The 22,451-nt window shown below is 34.8% G+C and overlaps 3 protein-coding genes across 5 annotated transcripts; 1 reads left to right on the top strand and 2 right to left on the bottom strand.

The window, feature by feature from the left end:
• Window positions 1–293: 293 nt before the first annotated feature.
• Window positions 294–4,845, bottom strand: pak1ip1 (PAK1 interacting protein 1). Its single transcript, XM_016458782.1, has 10 exons — window positions 4,541–4,845; window positions 4,126–4,288; window positions 3,864–3,984; window positions 3,313–3,387; window positions 3,123–3,175; window positions 2,621–2,766; window positions 2,349–2,446; window positions 1,750–1,846; window positions 1,445–1,574; window positions 294–563 (listed from the first exon to the last, which is right to left on the bottom strand). The coding sequence occupies exons 1-10, from the start codon at window positions 4,616–4,618 to the stop codon at window positions 439–441; spliced, it is 1,086 nt and encodes a 361-aa protein (XP_016314268.1). The 5' UTR covers window positions 4,619–4,845; the 3' UTR covers window positions 294–438.
• Window positions 4,846–5,313: 468 nt separating this feature from the next.
• esco1 (establishment of sister chromatid cohesion N-acetyltransferase 1) lies at window positions 5,314–13,782 on the bottom strand. 3 transcript variants are annotated; one of them, XM_016458752.1, is made up of 10 exons: window positions 13,707–13,782; window positions 11,244–12,987; window positions 10,118–10,202; window positions 9,806–9,872; window positions 9,263–9,353; window positions 8,905–9,036; window positions 8,260–8,349; window positions 7,994–8,137; window positions 7,493–7,677; window positions 5,314–6,347 (listed from the first exon to the last, which is right to left on the bottom strand). In XM_016458752.1, exons 2-10 carry the CDS (start codon window positions 12,984–12,986, stop codon window positions 6,200–6,202), a joined length of 2,685 nt encoding a protein of 894 aa, XP_016314238.1. In that variant the 5' UTR covers window position 12,987; window positions 13,707–13,782; the 3' UTR covers window positions 5,314–6,199. The 3 variants fall into 3 exon arrangements, with proteins under 3 accessions (XP_016314238.1, XP_016314239.1, XP_016314240.1); XM_016458753.1 differs by lacking the exon at window positions 13,707–13,782 and adding an exon at window positions 13,566–13,590; XM_016458754.1 differs by lacking the exon at window positions 5,314–6,347 and having other exon boundaries at window positions 7,613–7,677; window positions 7,977–8,137.
• A 611-nt stretch (window positions 13,783–14,393) lies between these two features.
• Window positions 14,394–22,408, top strand: rbbp8 (retinoblastoma binding protein 8). The gene is made up of 18 exons (XM_016458767.1): window positions 14,394–14,787; window positions 15,106–15,148; window positions 15,349–15,444; window positions 15,539–15,651; window positions 15,767–15,839; window positions 15,959–16,113; window positions 16,420–16,515; window positions 16,729–16,799; window positions 17,022–17,107; window positions 17,212–17,488; window positions 17,616–17,697; window positions 17,803–17,873; window positions 19,927–20,026; window positions 20,115–20,279; window positions 20,414–20,474; window positions 21,504–21,591; window positions 21,694–21,835; window positions 22,055–22,408. Exons 1-18 carry the CDS (start codon window positions 14,679–14,681, stop codon window positions 22,138–22,140), a joined length of 1,914 nt encoding a protein of 637 aa, XP_016314253.1. The 5' UTR covers window positions 14,394–14,678; the 3' UTR covers window positions 22,141–22,408.
• The last annotated feature ends 43 nt before the right edge of the window (window positions 22,409–22,451 follow it).

Below are 22,451 nucleotides of genomic sequence, written 5' to 3'. Positions count from 1 at the left end.
ACAAATTAGTGCCGTCAAATCGATTAAACGCATCCAAAATAAAAGTTGAACATAATATACGTGTGTACTGTATATAAATATACACACATACATGTATATATTTAAGAAATATATGTAATATATATTTAAAATGATAATTTAAATTATGTATAAATATTAATATATATTTATACATGTAAATATTTCCTAAATATGTAATAACGTGTAAATATACACAGTACACACGTATATTATGTGAACAAACTTTTATTTTGGACATGATTAATCGCTATGACAGCACTAAAACAAATACAAAAATGGAGTATTTTTTTTCTTTCATTTAGCTGGAATTCAAAAGGTGTTGACATCAATAAATGCATTGCAAATCACTCAGCTATATAACAGGAAAGACAGGAAATGTAAATAATAGAACACCACCAATGATTTCAATAAAACGGTTTATTGCACTTTTTGTTTTTTCTTCTTTTTTCCTTGTTTTGTGGAGCTGCTTTCTTCTAGAATCACCACTTCTCCTGGTAGCCTCACTCTTTTACCTTTGGCTGGCTTCGAGGGCTCCACAACAGCTGTTTTGAGAACATATATAGATATTAATAAGTTTTTCCCTCGACAACTTGGTGTCTGGAAACTATTTCAACTCTTAACATAACATTTAAAAGTCATAATTTACTCACCCTCAGTTTGCTCCAAACCTGTAAAAGTTTCTTTCTTCTGTTGATCACAAAAGATAATGATTTGAAGAATGTTGGTAACCAGACAGCTGCATGAATTTAAATTTTATGAATTTAAAATTATCATTTAAATTATGTATAAATATGAATATATATTTATACATGTAAATATTTAAATTAAAGTCAATTAAAGCCATTGACTTCCATAGAATGGAAAATAATACTATGATTACCCTGCATTCTTCAAAATATCTTCTTTTGTGTTCAACAGAAGAAACTCATACAGGTTTGGAATGAATTGAGGGTGAGTAAATGATGACTTTCCAATGAATTTTCATTTTTGGGTGAACTATCCCTTTAAGGTGAGATCACATCAATGAAATTTCAGCTATAGGTCTATAGTCCAGTGGTCTCAATTCCTGGAGGGCCACAGCTCTGCACAGTTCAGCTCCAACCCTAATCAAACACACCTGATCCAGCTAATCAAGGTCTTCAGGATCACTAGAAACTTCCAAGCAGGTGTGATTTGGAGCTGGTTGGAGCAAAACTCTGCAGAGCTGTGGCCCTCCAGGAATTGAGTCTGAGACCACTGCTATAGTCTATTGTCAAGCTCACACAGAAGTCACTTTCAAACAAAGCAGCTTTCAACAAATTTGTGTGACCAACTTGAACCCGTTGCAAAATCTTCTTGAAATTCCTACTAGGATGGATTCCTATTGAAACAACTGGATTTCACTTGTGAAAATTCGCAGAAACCCTGATAAATGTAACCGCACCTTTAGAAGTTTCAGGCTGGGCAGATTGCTCTGCAATCGTTTCTTTTGCTTCACCACGTTTCCAGATGGAAAGACAGGTGAGTCTGGCAGTGGTGTTCACCTGGCCAAGCAGGGAAGGAGTCTCCAGGTTCTGTATATGCATACAATACTGATCAATCAAAATGAAACCATCAAGCCAAAATTTTTTAGAAATCAGGAAGGGGGCCAACACTTTTTCACACCACTGTATATAATGGTTCAGCTCACAGCTAAAAAACCCCACTTGTGTCCGTGTTATATTTACAATCAAGGAAGATACACAATACCTCAAGATTGAGCTTCCACAACTTAATGAATCCATCGTTTGATGCCGTAACAAGGACACAACAATCATCCTTCATGAAGCTCTCAATGGCTTTTACTCTGGGGGAAAAACATTAAATGAGCACAGCAATAACAAATACAGCAGATCTCACTAGGGATGCACGATATATCGGCCACCATATCGGTATCGGCCTTATTTATTTGTAAGACTTTTTTATGACTAAATTTGGTAATGGGAGAGTAAAATTATTTTTAAAACGTACACCGTTCAAACTAGGCTGCTTATGTTGAAGTGTTTGGGATGTGGGTTTTAATGATGAGAACTTTTTTGTAATCGGCTCTCAAAAAGTATATAAAAATTTGGATATAGATTTATCGGCCAACATATCGGTTATCGGCTTTCAAAAATAAAGAATTATCAGTTATCGGTATCGGTCAAAATGTTCATATCGGTGCATCCCTAGATCTCACTCATTTCACAATGCATTCTGAGAATTTCGATGCACTAGAACGATTTTGATGACAGGACAACTCTAGAAACGGCCGGTTCACTGGGACTGAGATGCACCCTTAAAGAAAAGTTCAAAAGTGGTGGTCATACCTGTTCTCATGTGCTTCAAACTCGCAGACACACTTCTGTGAGGTCACGTCAAAGATACGCACGCTCTCATCGTCTCCTCCCACAGCCAAGAGTGTGTTCTTGAGGAGACATAGAGAGAAGATACTGGAATAAGACTTCTTCGCTTTTAAATAAAATTGATAATGTTACATTTGACAAAGCAGGGAAGCAAAATTTCAATTGCAAACTAAACTAGAACTGATTGAATAGACATATAGCATCGGTTCTCTTGCAACACCGATAAGACTGTTCACCTTCAGAAACTTCAGACATGAAATCCTTTTTGTAAACTCAATGGTTCCAATAATTGTGGCAGATTTCAGAACGTAAATGTCCACATGATCGTTCACAACCACTGCATACTGCTCTCCGTCTGGTGACCACAAGACGATCTCTGCATCTACAAAACATTATTACACACTGCTCATCTTATACAGGTGCATCTCAATAAATTAGAATGTCGTGGAAAAGTTCATTTATTTCAGTAATTAAACTCAAATTGTGAAACTCGTGTATTAAATAAATTCAATGCACACAGACTTGAATTACTGAAATAAATGAACTTTTCCACGACATTCTAATTTATTGAGATGCACCTGTATGCACAAAAAATATATATCGTTTTATTGAGCTTTGATTTAGCTGAGAAGTTGAACTTTCTCAATATTATACAATAATTCTAGAAAATAATTTATAAAAGGAAAAACAAAAACAAAAAAATACAGAATCAGAAAGTATTTTGTATTATAATCTCACTCTGTTTGATATTCTTGATGAAAGCCGAACGTCCTTCAATAAGATTCCATGTTCTGCAATAAATTTTGTCATGTTTTTGTTGAACAACAAAATATTTATTACTAAAATTAATTCAAACACATTCACAGCTTAACAATCTGACCAGAATTTTTTGATATTCATATTAACATGAAAACATCTGTGTACTTGCCGCAGAGTTTTGTCTGTTCCGACAGAGAGAGCGAGTTTTCCAGAAGGGTGTACGGACAGTGAAGTAACATGACCCCTAAACAAATAAAACCCAAACTAATAAACACTTGTGGTCGGTATGATTTTTTAACATTTTTGCACATCTTACCATTGCTGCATTTATTATAAAAATACAGTAATATTGTGAAATAATATTACAATCCAAAAGAACCGTTTTGTATTTGAATATATTTTTAATATGCAATTTATTCCTGTGATGTTTCAGCATCATTACTCCAGTCTTCAGTGTCACATGATCCTTCAGAAATCATTCTAATATGCTGATTTGCTGCTCAAGAAACATTTATTGTTATCATCAATGTTAAAAACCGTGATATATTTTTCCAGGATTCTTTGATGAATAGAATTTCATCAAAGATTTGTTTGAAACAGAATTCTTGTGTTAACATTATAAATGTCTTTACCGTCACTTTTGATCAATTTAATAAATCCTCGCTAAATAAGACCACTAATTACATCAAAAAAGTTTGGGATAGTTTTCAGATAACTTACTTGTGAGCTTTGATGGATTTTAAACATTCCCATTTGTTGGTGCTCCACACACAGATGAGCCCGTCTTGTCCTCCGCTGAGCAAATGGGACGTGCCGTAGAACTCCAGACATGAGATAGTACCTGCCGAGAATGTGAGCTTACAATTTATATGCTTTATGACACGGTTTATGACAATACATGAAACTGAAACATCAGTGATGCAGAATCGTTGAAGCCAGACTCTCTTTAGGTCCAATCAGAAACCAAAATAAACATCCTCACCATCATGATGCAACAAAGCCCCATGTTCAGCTTTCTTGCTCATATCATAGAGCTGAATGGTTTCATCTTTGCTTCCAGTGGCGATGAACTGATCACTGGATGAAACTGCAGTCAGTGATGCTGTGTGTGCATGATGGGTAAAGTTGGGCTCAATTGTCCACTCCTAAAATAGACACGAAAATCTTTTTAATTAAGATTATATTTAAAGTCTACATTATTATTAGAGTAAGTTATTATAACAAAAATAGCCCTGTTTGTACAATTATGAGAGTTTAAATATGGACCAATATCAAAATTATAATGCAAATGCAGACTGAAACAAACCAACAGACACAACTGCATTTAACATTCACTTTGAAAACAAAGTAAGATTCTATCAATGAACAAAATAAAAGTTTTGAAGAATGATAATTACCTCGTCACCAGGGCTCACTCGATATCCAAACACTATCTGCTCATAACAGCCAGCGACCAACTCAATTTGATCCCCCATGATGACTATAAAACACGTGTTTTTAGTTACACACAGCCTTTAGGAGACAGATGACGCGCTGTCCCTCATTAATATGTAACTATGTTAATAAATCTGTTATACGGTATATATTACAAAAAGACTAACGCCTTTTTAACGTACACTACTTTTTCTCATGCCCCACAACTACGCGTGGAGACATGTGTGATCGCGTCTTTAACGCTCACCGGAAGTATGATATTGCATAATAAGAGTTCCTATCAAAATAAAAGTCAGAGGTCCAAAGTTTAGGGGAAGGGAAAAAAAAAAAAAATACAATTTTAGAAAAATGGGGGAAAAGTTTGTACCTGAATCTTCAGCACATTTGAGACCTTGTGCATTACGCCAAAGATGAAAACAACATGTAGATACATAATTCCACTTTTTAAATTCAAAAAGTGATCAAATAAAATGTATATAGATATTAAAATACGTTCAATCTCTTTTGCACTGACTTTTCAATTGTTTTCTACTATAAGGTTAAAAGTAAATTGTATGAGTAACAAATGTAAGCTGTTCTTTTTCACGGTTTGTAAAGAATGATCAAACATCCCAATTTATAAATTACGTAAATCCCTAATGTATAAAAGCAACCCAATCATCAGGCTTCTATCATTTTCAACTTCAGAGAACTAAACTATTATTTTATAAAAGAACAATTAAAAATTTTGGCTGGAGTGATTTTAACCCTTTGTCCTGCTAGTGAAGATAACGAAAGAGCCATCTGTAGTCATGAGTAAATTAATATAATTCAATCAAAATACATATACATACATAAAATCATTCTAAAAAATATTAAAATGAGATGGAATACTATGACCGGGCAAACATTCTGAATTATTACACTTGTGTTTTAAAAACAAATGAATCATATTCATTCTGCACAGTGTTGTGCAAAACCAGCGACTTCTTTGAAATCATCTGCCATCTATCGATGTCAATGCCATGCATGTAAACCTCTTTAAAATGCACATGGAACACACTGTATCAGGAAAATACTCTCTCTTTGAAAATAGCTGACATGATGTAGGGGTTAAAGGGAGATTTCGATGACAAATTCATATGATGTTTTTCAACCTGAGATTCAAAAGTCGTCGCCTCACGACCGAGGCATTGCTTACAGTAAAAAAGTTCACACGTCTTCCTATATGTTCTAGGAAGAAGTACTTACACTGATTTTGCAATTGTGCACTGGACTACATGGCTTCCACTAAACAGTGAGTCCTAAAATAGGCTGCAACCTAAACCTGAGAGAACAGTTTAGATGTCTTTCACTGAACAATGCATCAGGCATAAGCTACTCTGCAGGCTTATTAAAATACGTCAAACTGGCTGTGAGGGTTAGATATCAGTGTCTAACTTTGCATCCTACACCTCCTGTGCCAATGTTTACCAATTCAAAGCAAGACTCTGAACAAAAAGAGCCTTTAAAACATCCTAAGGTCGGTTTCTGTTCTCTCACTTCATTTTTGCACTGTTTGGTATAGTGAAATAAAGTCTTCTAAGTCCAGTCCTCTTCTCAAATGTCAATATTTTAAAACTGAGCTCTATGTCCACGTCCTGTCAGGTTGAGCGATTGCCGCTTACAAAGTTGTAGACCAAAAACTGAGAGGTTCCACAGTAATGTGTTGCGAAGAGTTTGCCGTCAGGCGTGGGATCGGAGAAGGCAATTTCGTCTTTACTTAGATGAGACCCATAGATGAAATTATTCCTGGAGAAAAAGATGAATAAACATTTAAGTCTTAACTGTAAAGAAAAATGTATTTTGTTTAACACTTTAAAACTTGAAAACTGTAGAAAGATTTGTAGAAATCGGAAGATTTTTTAAAGTTTTTAATGTTTTTTTAAATCTCTTACACTCACAATACAGAAAAAAAAAATACAGAAATAAACAGTAATAATGTGAAATATTCCAATTTAAATTATTTCTATTTTAATATATTTTAAAATGTAATTTATTCTTGTTATGGCAAAGCTGAATTTTCCTTCTAATATGCTAATTTGGTGCTCAATAAATGTTTATTATTATTTTTATCAATGCTGAAAACACTTGTCCTGCTTAATATTTTGTGGAAACAGTGATACATTTTTTCAGGACATTTTTGTTCAAAAGAACAGCATTTATTTAAAATACAATTGTCTAACATTATAAACGTCTTTGCGATCACTTCTAATACATCCTTTCTGAATAAAATGATTAATTTCTTTAAAAAATGTACTGCCCCCCAAATTGATTTTAATATAATAATTTTCATAAATAACTGTACTAAAACGTTACATTTATACCTTTGACAGTATAAAAGTAGTTGTTGTGTTTTAATACATTATAACTACTAATATTTACATATTATAACTAGTGCTGTCAAACGATTAATCGCGATTAATCACATCCAAAATAAAAGTTTGTTTACATAATATGTGTTTGTGTGTGTACTGTGTATATTTATTATGTATATATAAATACACACACATACAGTAAATATTTTGAAAATATTTACATGTATATATTTATATTCATATAATTTATATTATATATAAATATATTTAATATATAAACATAACATATTTTTCTGAAATATATACATGCATGTGTGTGTATTTATATACACATAATAAAAATAAAAAACACACACATATTATGTAAACAAAAACTTTTATTTTGGATGCGATTAATCGCGATTAATCGTTTGAAAGCACTAATAATAACACATTACATCTGTGGTTATAATTACTCTTCATTGACAAGCTATTTTCCTGTTGACACTGTAAAGCTGCTTTGACACAATCAGTATTGTATAAAGCGCTATATAAATAAAGGTGACTTGACTTGCTCATAAAAAATGTTCAACCCTTTACCTGAGGCACTCTATCATGCGTGAGGCGATGCCTCTCCGTCTCATCATGCTGAACACCCAAATGCGACTGATGCCACAGAGCGCCGGCTCAGGTACGGTAGAGCAGCACCAGGCCCTCTGACGCTCATACATGACTTTCTCTCCTTCTGAACCCTCCGGCACGGACTCCTCTATAACCCTGTATCCCTGCACACAGCAGCCAAACAAAACCATCAGATGTGGAACAGACTAAGACGAACACTACATAAAGACGTAGCACCTTACAATGACTTTTAAAAGGCCTATATGGAATATGCATGTTTTTCACATTTTCTCTGCTAATTGAAAACCAGTGGAATTCTGATAAATGGGTTTAAATAATGTAAAACATTATAAAATATATTAAAGGAGCTTCGAGTTCTGCACTCTTATTGGTTTCTAAAATTATGCATGAATTTAATGAGATAAACTGCAAGATATACACCTATAAACATGCTATTAAACACCTGTATGCTCAGCTGACCTCTTGTATGTGCTCGGCGATTAGACAGCCTGTGACTTTCTTATCATTTGAAATGAAGAGGAAGGTTTTGGTCTGTGATGGGACTTTGGTCTCCACTTGCTGGAAGCCCAAGTCATTGTCCACCATTTCTCTGATCTCCTCAACCTTAAATCAAACCAGACAAATATTATAAACAGATATCATATGTATCGGGAAAGCTATTAGAAATCTTGAAATAGACAGCTTGAGGGGTAGTGAATGGAAGGATATGAGGACGAGACAAGTACCTTTTTAAGTGCGTACTTAGGATCATCAGGGAGAACAAGAATAATCTTGCCATCAGGATACTCTCCCAAGATTCTCTCCTTCTTCCAGCCCTGGAACAGATATTACAATAATGATTTTGAGACATGGGTATATAGTTATTTTGAGACTGTAACCCCTATCCTAAAATGAACATTAAGCAACACATAATGGTGTCTCTCAAATATTACACTATATGAAACACACACCATATGTTTATGTGAAGACAAGTTAGAATATTTTTAAACTTTACTGTAATGTTGAATGGCTATATTTACTCATTTTTATCCCAGAAATGAATAACAAAATGCCACTGAATAAGTACTTATTATACACTGCCTTAAATTAATCACGATTAATTACAGGAAAATGTGTAATGAATTAGTTAATTTGTTTTTTAATCTTTTTTTTTTTTTATTCTACAATGATAGTTCATATTTTTGTACTTTTTTTAAACACTGATCTTATAAGAATACATTAAAGAAACAAAACCACTCAAGGCTGTGCTTACTGCTGACAGATCTGACTGAAACAGCATCTTTATGTTATGATAAATAACTTTGAATAACGTAATAACGTAATAATAATAAGTATCTGGATAGGACACAACAGTTTCTCTCTCGACTCACCACATATCTGACAGCGCTGATGAACTGGTTGTGGAAGAGGAGGTGTTGGGATTCGTCCTCTGGGCTGGTAGGAGAGTACAGCATCCCACACACGTTACACGTCACCGCACCAAATGCCTTCTGACCAGCATCCTGTAAAGCACAAAAACAGCCTTCACCAAATACTGATGTCTTCTTTTCTAGGTTTAACTGTTCATTCCAAAACAATCTTAAATTTGTGACAAGTATTTGCATTTAGGTCTATAATTTAAAAAATACAAGGAAATTATGATTAATTATGATGAACTAATCCAAATGGGGATGGGCATAAATTAACCTAAACAAATACACAAAGGTTGTTAGAATATAACTGACTTACATTGCCGGACTGTGCTGCTGTACTGGCAGGTTTGGGACTGGTTTTGTCCTCTTTCTTCTGTTCTGCTCCAGGTTCAACACTAGAATTTTCCCTGAAATGATAACAGAAAGTCATAGATGTTAAACTGCTTTTCTATAGAATAACTAATAAACTAGAGAATAGAATAGACCCTAATGACATTCATTCTTTTGAGAATACGTATAATAGCATCAACAATAGCGTCAACAAATGGAATAGCAAAAAGAAAAATAATGAAAGAATGACGACTTTCTCAAAAAGTTGTCCTGAACAAAATGATAGCACCTCAAACTCATGGCATTGGTTGTGTCAGTGTTGCTCAAACAAACAATGCTCTGATACGCAGATCCACATCATTTTTTTAGGCTAATAAAACTTAATAGCTTACTTATAGTTGCATATTAAACTGAGATGTGAGAAAGCATTTTGACAAAAAATTACACTTCGACATGATATTGTGCTTTTTTACAGACCTGAAAGCAAGTTTTTACTTTTCAAATCTTTAATGAAAGTCCTTTGAATTACCGGTTGCTGTTTTCTGTCTGCGTCTTTTGGTCAGGTTCTTGCTGGGGAGAGGGTTTCAGCTTATTATCTGTGAACACATGCACCACAAGGTAGTTAAAAAAAAAAAAAAAAAAACATTTACATAAAAAAAATTTGTATTATTACACATACTGCCAAAGATCATTCATTTAGCATGCGTTTAACACTTTAACAATTCATTAACTGGGTATGATAAGATCCACAAGTGCCGATTTTGAAACTAGCATTGCAAGACTGAGAAAAGTCAGGCTTTTTTGTTCAACTCAAAAACAAATGAATTAATACAATGTCTACCTGCAGTAGTGGGGACGCATGGCTTTCTCTCCACTGCTTGTTTGGGCTGCACTTTAGCTGATGAAGAGGACTGCTCTGGTTTGACCTGTGAGAATGACACATATTGTGATCAATTGTAGTGGTTGTTTAGAGTGTAAGTATGTAGACATTTCATAAAGAGAATATATATTTAATTCAAATAATGTGTAGAATATATTTTAGACTATAAATTGTAAGTCTGACAGCTAACGAAAAGAATCGTACATCCTTCCTCAACAACCTGTAGAATTTGAGGTATCATTAAGGTATCAAGTCATAAATGATGCTGAGCATATTATTTGCTAAAGTTTAATATTCAGGGAAGAGGCTCTGTTGTAATCCCTATTTTACAAATTACTCTACCATTCAAAAGTTTGGAGTTGTGTATGATTTTTTTTTTCTTCCGAAGTCTCTTATCCTCACCAAGGCTGCATTTATTTGATCAAAATACAGTAAATATTGTGAAATATTATAATAATTTAAAATCAGTTTTCTATTTGAATATTTTCTTAAAGTGTAATTTATTCCTGTGATGGTAAAGCTGAATTTTCAGCATCATTACTCCAGTCTTCAGTGTCACATGATCCTTCAGAAATCATTCTAATATGCTGATTTGCTGCTCAAGAAACATTTTTATTATCATCAATGTTGAAAACAGTTGTGCTTTTAAATTGAAATATATCAAATCTTGTATAAACAGATATACATTTTTTTTTCAGGATCTTTTGATGAATATAAAGTTCAAAAGAACAGCGTTATTTGAAAAAACGTCTTTTGTAAAGTTCTAAGTGTCTTTACTGTCACTTCTGATCAATTTAATGCATCCTAGTTAAATAAAAGTGTGAATTTCTTTCAAAAAACCTTACTGACCATAAACCTTTGAACATTTTGTGTAATGTAATGCATTTTTAAAGTATTTTTAATGCATCATCATTGATTAATAGTGCATTATAATACACATTTTACTACTTTATATTTATAAAAAAATTGGACAGTATAATTCATTATAACAAATAAAAATAGTTTTTGGCAATGTGTTTTAATGCATTGCACATTTTTTTTCAAACTCTTGAACGGTAATGGATGTGTGTCTGCATGAATGTTTCACCTCATTTTTGGGTGCTGCTGGTTTGCTCGTCTCCTCTTCAAGACCATCGAGCTCAAAGTCATCTGGTGAATACTTGCATCTGGGAGTGTAGGCTTTATATTCCACAACTGGTTTGGGTTTGGGGCTGGTGATTCCATTAGGCATGGGTGGCGCCTGAGCCGGAAGTGCCCTCCTGGGTTCATTGGAGCCTACTTTGGGCACGCTTTCTGGCACAGGAACCTGTGCAGGGGTGGTGGCCGGGCTGGGCGAGACCGATGGAGCGTCGGTCTCCTTGGAAGAACCAGCCTGACTTGCCTGATCCGACTTCAGCTTCTTAACACGGGTCCAAGTTAACTTATCCCGCTGAAGCTCCACCTGCCTGAGCCTCTGATAGCGGGAGAGTTTCTTCTTCTCCTGGGTCTTGAGTGGCAAAGACACCTGGCTGAGGAAAAAACGTTTCTTGGCCGTACCATCCTCAGGTTTGGGATCATCAGTGTTCAGATCATCAACACTAGAAGTTTCGGGCGGTGCAGCATTTTCAGATGCCTCTTTTTCGGTTTCGCAAACCTCCGTTGATTCACTCGCCTCCTGTTGTTGCTCAATATTTTTCTCATCTGAAGTTCCCGGAGCATCGGATGCAATATCATCTGCGATTTCTTCACAGAGAGCAAGGAGGTTGAGCTGTCGAGGTGGGGGTTTCTTAGCGGCAGCCGCCCTTTCTTCAGCTAAAGCCGCCAGACGTGCCTTCGTCCGAGCCTGCGGGTTCATGGCCTGCTTTTTAGGAAGCCCTTGCGAGGAGTCCGTCGCACTTTCCTGGGGCAAAGAGGGCGAAGAAGTGACCTCCTTACACGTCACAGCTTCACCTGTTTGTTTTTTCACTGTGTCCTCCTCCTCCAAATCCTCATAAGTTTCGATCTCCACCACACAATGTTCAATCTCAATATCGTCATCCAGAAATGCTTCTGCATCCGGGAGAAACACTTTTGCCATGTCGGTACTTTGTACGCTGTCCTGCAGGGAACACGTGTTCACGACTTCTAACTCATCCATGTCGGAAATGTCTTTACCGGCGAAGGAGTGTTTCGTGATGCTGGTTTCTTGGATGACTTTGAAAAGCGCCTCTAGAGGTGGAGGAGATTTGCTCATCACATCTACTTTTGCATCCACACTCACTGTGATTTTCTCAATAGGGTCTGTCGGAAGCTCCTTATGCTCTTCGACTTTGCTCACTCGCGGTTCGTGAAGCAACTGCAGATCGCTTATATTGGCCACGTGAATTTTGTCAGGTTTGGGTAACGTTATCTCCTCACTTTGAAGGTCAAGCAATCGTCCATAATTGTGCTCTATTTGCACAGGAAACAAGGTTGCGACTGTTTTAATTGTTTCAGAGATTGCTGGCTTTTCTTTCTTTACTCTTGAAACATATTTCTTGTCTCCTTTCTTCAAGACAGACATATTTTGAGATTTTTTATCTCCAGAGACTTTCGGCTTCCCCTCATCTTTCCGCCGCCTTCCTCTTGTGCTTTTCTTTTGTGGCGTTTTCAAGCGAGACGACCGTCGAACAGGTTTTCCATTTTCTTCCCTCGGCTGTGCTTTATGTTTCTGCTTAGACGACTGAGTTTCCAACGCTTTGTTTTTTGGAGGTCTTCCTCTCAAAGACTTCTTGGGCATCTGAGTTTTATCTGACTCCACGAGACTTTGATCTATCTTTGTTTTCTTTACTTCAGGTTCAGAAGAAGGCATCTTTCTTTTCTGCCCAGGCATCCTAGGGAGAAATGACAAAGCAAGTTACATGCAAGTACAAAACCAATCATTTCTGTTTTTAAATAAATTAATGTGTTTGCTTCAAAACAAATCTTTGTGTAAAATCTATTTAAGTACCAGTAAGTAATAAAATTAAATGTCAAAATCTTGCAGAAGGAAACAAAAATCAGATAAACAGAAATACTGAATACAGAAGATGAGCAGCTGTCATCCATCATAACGGATTTCTTAAGTGACAGCTGAGACAATTTACTGACATTTAACTTACAATAAACGCTCCTACAAACAGTAATAACAATAACACTACTATCCATATTCGTAGTGTATTAAAATAACGCAACATAAATCATATATTCTTAATTTTTTAACACACATCGACATGTCAACAGCTCAGATCAGAGTCTCTGCTTCTCCAAAGATGAGAAGTATGAAGTAAACATGAGTTATTTATTCTCATTTCCAGTGTATAATAACATGCTATGATGATTTGAACAGTAGATAAAAAGCATTAAATAAATTATATTTTTCAAGTGTCTCATCAGTCTGACGTCGAGAAGAAAGTTAGCAGAGCTGGCTAACCCCGTTAGCTGTCTCCTTATAAAGCCAACGACATTCACTACTGTCGACTATATATTCCAAATAAGTAAATAAGACTAACATATAACTATTATGACAGGTAGAGAAAGAAACGGCAGTGATAAAGTACAGTGCCGAACTTACCTATCTTTTCCTGTTTCTAAACAACAGCTGTTTTCCGCTGTGTAGAGCAAAGTTTAGCCTCACTTCCGGTGCTGAGTCTTCTTCGGCGAATCTGCTGTGTTACCGTATGATTAAACGACACCTACTGGACTAGAGGATAGATAGAAATATAATTTCACTATTTACCTATAAAGTAGAAAATTCTTATTGCTTTTTAAAGTTTAATTATTATTATGTTTTAACGTGTGTGTATATATATTGTTATAGTTCTAATATATTATATATAACATTATAAATGGCTATGTATATATGCGTGTAAAATAATGTAATTTTTTGAAAATATTCATATTTAAATTAATATTTGATTACACACACACACATATATATAATGTTATATAATGTTAAATTTTTATGTTTTAACGTGTGTGTGTGTATGTATGTGTGTATATGTGTATGTATATATATATATATATATGTAATAACTATTATTTTTAAATTAATGTTTGATATTTTCACAAATATAGTGCAATTATTTTACCTATTAGAGTTACTCTATCCAGTTGCATATAAATTAAAAATATAATATAATATAATATAATATAAAGCAATTATATACACAGTTTCGAATCTTGTGTACAGTCTATCAATTTTTCGTTCTTAATGCAGTTTTGGCCACTAGATGTCAGTAACGCTCTTCTGATTGGCCGCAGCTGAACTCCCAGAATCCTCCGCGAGGCGCGGAATCCGAATATTTACATGATGGAACAGAAATATCAGGAGTTGTGATACGCGCATTTCTATTTATAATATACTTGTTTTATTCTTATGCTCGGATACATGTAGCGCATGGTGTTGTTATGTAAACAGCCGAAAGGAATATATTAGTCAGTCAGCTGTGTGAAACAGCGAATGTCAACTTTATGTCGAATTACGTTGGTTATCCCTCGTGTGTGGAAGTGAGCAGACAGAAGGAGTCTGATAGACTGACTGAGGATGAGTACTCCAGATCTGAGCCCTGCTTCCAGCACATCTGCAGACTCCAGAGAGAAACTCCAGGATCTGCTGAATGCCGTGAGAGAGGTCCATGACACTGCTCTGCAAGGTACAAGAGCTTTCTCTTTCCCTGCACAAGTACAAACTGTAGATTCTGTTCAAATGCTAATTGCTATCTGACAGTTGCATTACCTTACTAATGCATTAGATATCTAAGATGTCATCAGATATGTTTAAAAATGTAGCATTTAGCTCTTTTTTTTTAAATACATATATCTAACTTGTTACTTAAAAAAAAAGCTAAAATAAAATCCAATATTTTTATTGGTTTCATTAAATTGTAATAATCAAAAAGGATGTCTAATCAATTGAAAACAATATGATATGTTTTTGCTTTTGCACTGACATCAGCTTTTCTCATTTTCAGAATTACAGGCAAAAATAACCAAACTGAAGAAAGAGCGCTGTCTGTAAGTTTAAGGCTTACTGTATAAGAATATTAATTAAAAAAGTTCCATGAAGATTTTTTATATATCAGTTTGGTTTAATGACTTTTAAATAGACTGATAATTGATGATCATTAAAAAATGTGAAGGGTCTTTCTTTTGATTAAAGTATTCTGTAATGTCAGATATGATCTCTAACTGTGATAATTCTGCTTTCCTCTCAGAGATGCTCAGAGACTGGGTGAATTTCACAGCAAGAACCAGCAGTTACGAGAACAACAGAAGATCCTGCAGGAGAAGAGCAGACAGTTAGAGGACAGGTGCTCTGAAAAGGACGTTTTTACCTTTTTAGCAACACATTGTTTTAATTTTCCTAATCTTAGTTGCTGGGGTTTTTTTTGTCTCTGTGTTTAGGGTGCGTTCTGGACCATGTGACCATTGCGCCGTGATGGAGAAGCAGATTAAAAAGACCAACACTGAGTTTGAAGATACTAATCAGAAAAATCTGTCTGTCATCTCTGAACTTGGTGAGCATTTTTGTTTTATTATTATTATGTATTGTATTGTGTCTCATCTGTGAGGGAATATCTACACCTCTGTTACTACCAACCCATCTACTGTAATGTGTGTCGGTGAGTTTAGAGGCAGAGAGGAAGACTCTGAAAGATGAAAACAGGAAACTGAGTCTTGAGCTGGAGCGACTTAGAAAGTCAGGGTGAGTCTCAAAGTCAAATGAAACATGACAAAAAACCTCCACATGTCTGTGGAGATCTGTAATGATAAAGTGCATCACATGAGTGTCTGTTTTAAGTGGATGTCTCTGTATGAGTCTAGTTCTCCGCAGAATGTGTGTTCTGAGGCCGAGGAGGGGATGATCCCAGACTCCCCTCTCCGTCCGCTGTCCTTACCTGTTGCCAGCAAGATGAAACGACGGAAAGAGCAGAACCACGTCCGCTACGCTGAGACACCACTATCACTCTCATACCCTGGTAAGACACTCATGAGAGGCCTCTGGCCTTCATTCATAATTCCCAAAATTCCTTTTTGAGATTTGAAAGTATTGAGAGTTTTAATTATTACGTATATATACAAATTGTTATTCACTAATTTAGCTATTTGAACTAATATATATATGTGTGTGATTTGATTATCTAGAAACATTTTTAATGATATATATATATATATATATATATATATATACACTTTATATACATATATATGTATATGTATTAATTTAATTATTTTTAATTTAATATAAAAATTACATACTTTGTTTTATCTTTAATAATTTGCAGAACCCAGGCGAGAAGAGCTGTCTGTGCCCTTCAGCTGTAATGGCAGAGGTGTGTTGGTAGCTGAGACATGTGAAATGGATGTCACTTGTATTGCAGGTATTATGAGCTGATTTTCATCTAGAATTTATATTATTAATACATACATATTATGTCTAACCATAACCAATAAGTTAACGGTCAATGTGAGTTTAAAGGTATTTTTCTTAAAACAAATGTAAATATGCATCTGTTAAATATTTTGGACTTAAATGAACGTATGTTTGAGATGATGTTCTCTGTAAGGATAACATGAATGTGTTTTTATTTTAGAGCCTCAAACAAAGAAACATTTCAGGACTGTGGTTCCTGAGACCTGCCGTATGGACGTCTGTCCAGAACAGGTTTTGCCTTATCTTCATCAATAGTTTGACACAATCTCACGAATCGTGATTTCGATTCCATTTCGATTTATCGTGCAGCCCTAATCTCAGTCATGTGTTATATCCCGAAATGCCATTTTCAGCTGTGCATTTTGAAGATGACCATGCTTAGTTATACATGGAAAACCTCTATGGCAGTTTTTAGAAGTGTGTGTTCACATGTCAAATGTGTTTTCCCTCCAGTTTGATGATATAAATGATGATGATCTTCACACTTCACCACACGCTGAACGAAACCAACAACCTGAGTCACACGACTGCACAAACATGTAAAGAGACACTCTTAAACCCAAATAAACTTCCTTCTGAGCTCTTAATAATGACCGAAAGATATCTGGAGCAAATACTTTATAATAGTAGCTATTTTTTCCAGAGTCACTGCAGTCCAGAATGACGAATCGCCGTCCGTTTTGCGTTGCCATCCGTTGGGTTCTCGAGAGCAGCAGCCGCCTGCAGACGACTTTCCCCACACACCTTCAAACACCAGCACACGTGTGCCAGTTAAAGGGAAGAGAAAACATAAGGATGGCAGGAAAAGAGAGATTTCTGATTCCAGCCTGGATGATCCTGATGAAACCGAAATCAAGGGGATGATGTTGGCTTCCACTCCAACTAGCAATCGTATACAGAACAAGAATCAGGAAACAATGGTTAGACACAGTCAGACTGCAGCAATACAGCAAATCAGCTGATTTTACTGTTTATTTCAAAACAGTTTTACATGAAATAGATCAAATTAAAATGCACTTGAGTTGGTTTGAACTGTTATATTTGTAGGATTCAAAGAAGAGGAAATGTTTGGACCAGCACACACCTCGCAAAAGTTCTCTTCAGAACCAAAACATGCCTTTTCCATACGGTAATACAGATCTATTATGAACCGTTTCCATTAATAGTTTTTGAGTAGTTCAGGTTGAATGGTTTTCCTGATGTTTTTTGATTATTTGGTCTTTATTTGTCACAGATCAGAGCTGGAGTGTTGATCCAGGAGCTGATCTGGATCAGTATGATACGGAGAGCTCTCCTCACCCAGCGGTACATATTTATGCTACCATTTCAAAAGGTTTTTTTTTTAAAGATTTTTTTTTTTTTTAATTCAGCAAGGAAGCATTAGATTGATCAAAAGCAACAGCAAAGACATTTATAATGTTACAAAATAATTAAAAATTCCATTTCAAAAGGTTTTTTTTTTAAAGATTTTTTTTTTTTTAAATTCAGCAAGGAAGCATTAAATTGATCAAAAGCAACAGCAAAGACATTTATAATGTTACAAAAGAATTAAAAATTAATGCTGTTCTTTTGAACTTTTTTATCCATCAAAGAAGTCTGAAGAAAAAAAACGTATCACGGTTTCCACAAAAATATGAAGCCACACAACTAGCATATATGATTTCTGAAGGATCATGTGACACTGAAGACTGGAGTAATGATGCTGAAAATTCAGCTTTGATCACAAAAATAAATTACATTTTACAATATATTCAAATAGAAAATAGTTATTTTTGTAATTTTTTTGTTAATTGTAATAATGTTTCAGAATATTACTGTTTTTATTGTATTTTTGATCAAATAAATGCTGCCTTGGTGAGCATAAGTATGGAAGCCCGTTTCCGCCACTGAATAAAAATTAAAAAAGGTAATTGCGACTTTTTATCTCACAATTCTGACTTTTTTTCTCAGAATTGCTTGATACAAACTCGCAATTGCGAGTTAAAAAGTCATAGTTGCGAGTAGGGTTGGGTATCGTTTTTTTTTTTTTTTAAATGGTTCCGGTGTTCTAAACAGTGCCTGAACCGATACTTATTAAAAAATAAAAATTCCCCACAAAATTATGGATTGGCCATTAGCACTATAAACACATGATGTCTGTTTCATTCATACTGGATGCCAGAGGGTGCCCTCGCACAGAAAATCCACATATCCAGTCGCAGAAGTAGGGGAACTCATGACCCTCCAGGAAATCCCTAATATGGACAAAGACATCACTATTATAGCTGTAACTGAGTAAACAGAACATATAAACGTTTTGAATGATAAAACAAAGACAATAAACACTCAACTGCGACAATATAGTTTATCTGTTTTATTCAAACCATCTGGTATTTTCATAATAATTACGTATATTTATAATCCATTGCTAATTGATGTATTCTTTTTAAAGTAGCCTATGGAACATATTTTTTGCCTCATTCTGTGACAAGAAGCCACATCAGATCACAATAGGAAGCATTTGACTGGTGTTGTGGAGTAAAAAGGTTATAATGTTCTCTTTTGTTGGACAACAAGCTTAGAAATGTGAATACAAGGGAAGTTTAGCTTTAGGCATTTTAATTTAAGAATGTTTAGCTTGGCTAGCTAACGGTATCTACCTGCTGCCATCAGAGCAAGTGTAATTACTGCATTCACGCCCTCCTCGGATGCTCGCATTTCCCGAGTTGTGCTTTTAAGTCGGAATGTGAAAACAACATGGACACTCTCGTTACCACAAAGATTTGTTGGATTTGGATTATTAGAGATTTCCGACTTGAGTTCATGTGCATTTTCTCAGTCGGAAAATTCTTTTTCACGTGCGGTGCCAGTGATGATGCTTCTTACGTCCGTTTCGGAGAACCAGAGGACAAATATTTCAATCGATCGCTCAGGCATGGCACCGAAATCTGCGTTCTGATTCGGTTCTAGTACATACCGGTTACATAGGTACCGGTGCCATATTAGTACCGGGTTTCGGTACCCAACCCTAGTTGTGAGATATAAACTCGCAATTCTGAGAAAAAAAGTCAAAATTGCAAGAAAAAAAGTCAGAATTGCGAGTTTATATCATGCAATTCTGAGAAAAAAGTCAGAATTACGAGTTTGTATCACAATTATGAGAAAAAAAGTCAGAATTGTGAGATAAAAAGTCGCAATAACCTTTTTTTTTTATTATTATTCAGTGGCGGAAACGGGATTCCATACATTCCATTCTTTCAAAACCATTAAAAAAAAATCTTACTGACCCCAGACTGGTCAATTGGTTATTTTAGCTGTATGTCACTAAAACAAAAAGTACAAATCTACAAATATGACATTTTTCCCCAAATTGCTTTAGGCCAGAGCAGACATAGAAACGATGGACACTGACTGCACGTTTGTGAGTCACAGTCTCCTTCTGAGAGGCCAGAAGAGGATGGGACAATCCCAAACCACTGGTATGACATGAATGAACAACTGACCTTGTTTCTTCAGATTAATGTCTTAACCACCTGTAGACAACATCTGCATGTGATTGATCAACAGGAATTGGGCAGAAGGCAAACGACAGCCTTGCTGACATCTTCGATAAGACAGGATGTGGAGAATATGAGTCGTGTCCACAGGAAGAGAGTTTTGATCCTAAACGAGACAGTACATATGAGGAGGAGAGAGAGGAAGATGATAATGAGGAAGAACAAGTGGCAGCACGTAATGTTTTGTTTTCCGTTTCATCATTTCCAATTTTTTTTTTCTCTTCAAATGACAGAAAGTCTTCCAGTATTTTTTTGTATTTTGTCCTTCATCTTTTAAACCTTTTTAACAAACATACTGTGATTGTTCAGACGAATTCCGCCGGCCTGCAGACCCCGAACGAGTGACATCCGACAATAATAGATCTAGCAGGTGAGTAATATGTGATGCTTTTATTGGTAATAAATGTTCTTGTTGAGCTGCTTTGGAAAGACTTATATTGTGAAAATCACTATACAGATCAATTTAAATCAGTGAGATACTATTATAGGTTTTTTTTTTTTTTTTTTTTTTTTTTTTTTGCATTTTTAGCAAGTTTTAGTAATTTTGTTGTGTTTTCTTCATGACTTTTCATTATTTATTAGTTATTATTTTGTAAATATGTAAAAAAAAAAGTGTAAATATGTAAAAAAAATAAATAAATAATAAAAAAAACATCAGCACTGAGTGCATCCATTATTTGTATTTATTTTAAAAAATTTTAATTCATTAATTCAGTAATATATATATTGTGAATGAATATGTTTGCAGTCCTTGGTCAAGATATTTCTCCAATCTCTAAATCAAATCAGACATACAAACTGTATGATATGCTCTACATGACACATCTTTTCAACAGCCCTAGTTTTTTTTTTTTTTTTTTTTTTTTTTTTTTGCATTTTTAGCAAGTTTTAGTAATTTTGTTGTGTTTTCTTCATGACTTTTCATTATTTATTAGTTATTATTTTGTAAATATGTAAAAAAAAAAGTGTAAATATGTAAAAAAAATAAATAAATAATAAAAAAAACATCAGCACTGAGTGCATCCATTATTTGTATTTATTTTAAAAAATTTTAATTCATTAATTCAGTTTTTATTTTTAGTACATCAAATTAAACTAAATGAAAATGAGAAATGTTACTTTGGCAACTACCTAAAATATTTCTTTATTTCAGTTAATGTTTATTTTATTTAAAGTAACACTTTTTTTATGGGTTTAGTTTTATTAAAGTTTTATCTTGGTTTGAAAGTATTTATGTTTTTTCCATGCAAAGAATTTCAGATTGCAAAGCTTCAAATGCATATGGTGCTAAAAAAAAGTCCACAAACCAAATGAATAAAAATGCTTCAAATCATAAAATTAATAGCAAAAGAAAATGATTCATAAAAGACGTTTGTACATGTTTTGCTTTCTGTTCCAGGAATAAGTCTTTTGCTTGTGTGGAAGTTGTGCGTAAGAAAGACGAAAGGAGAAAACTGAAAGGCCACTATTGTAAAGAGTGTGAAAATGTGAGCCAGTTTATACACTATATGACCAAATATATATCCTTCTAAATAATGATACCATTGATCATTTACAATGTTGTAATTAAGAGCATTCTGTTGTTTCAGTACTATGCAGGCCTTCCAGAGGAAGAAAGACAGAAAAAACTGTCTTCCTGTTCACGTCATCGCTACCGCTACGTCCCACCTTCCACTCCAGAGAACTTCTGGGAAGTGGGTTTCCCATCAACACAGACCTGTGTGGAAAGAGGTACTGCATTGGCTTTTTGACAAATTGCCGAAATTAATTAAGAACTATATAACACTAATAATGCTACATTACATTTGTACAAATGCATTGTTTCCCAGCACATACAGTGACTATGAGACTTAATCTATAGACTTCTTGTGAAAGGAAGAATGACACGTTTCTTTTATCAATTTAACTTGGTCACTGAAGCGTTTAGACAGCATTCTTTGCTCTCAACAGGCTACATCAAAGAAGACGACCAGCCAGACGTGCGGATACGCAGGAGACGGCCGTACCTCGCCATGTTCTCACCGAAAGCCAAGTGACAAAAACATCAGCACTGAGTGCATCCGTTATAAGTTCAGATATGATTTAAAAACCACACTGGAACTAAATGGATGAATATGTAATTCTGTCTGCTCATGTCCTGAATTATAGCTGCTTATCTTATTTACTTTTATATGTACTTGTCTCATTTGTGAGTAATTCAATGTGCTTAGATTTTATGAAATGACCTTGAGTAATAAACAAACCTCGTTTTGTCTGTAAGAGAAGAACTGCGTAAATTGTTTTACATTTTGTACACTTGATTTTGACTAATTTGTAAAAAATACTTTTATCCTGCAATAAAATAATA

Source organism: Sinocyclocheilus anshuiensis, unplaced genomic scaffold (assembly GCF_001515605.1).
Source record: "Sinocyclocheilus anshuiensis isolate Anshui unplaced genomic scaffold, SAMN03320099.WGS_v1.1 scaffold415, whole genome shotgun sequence".
Lineage (NCBI taxonomy): Eukaryota > Metazoa > Chordata > Actinopteri > Cypriniformes > Cyprinidae > Sinocyclocheilus > Sinocyclocheilus anshuiensis.
The sequence above is the reverse complement of the archived record's forward strand: the minus strand, read 5'-3'. Positions and strand labels throughout refer to the sequence as shown.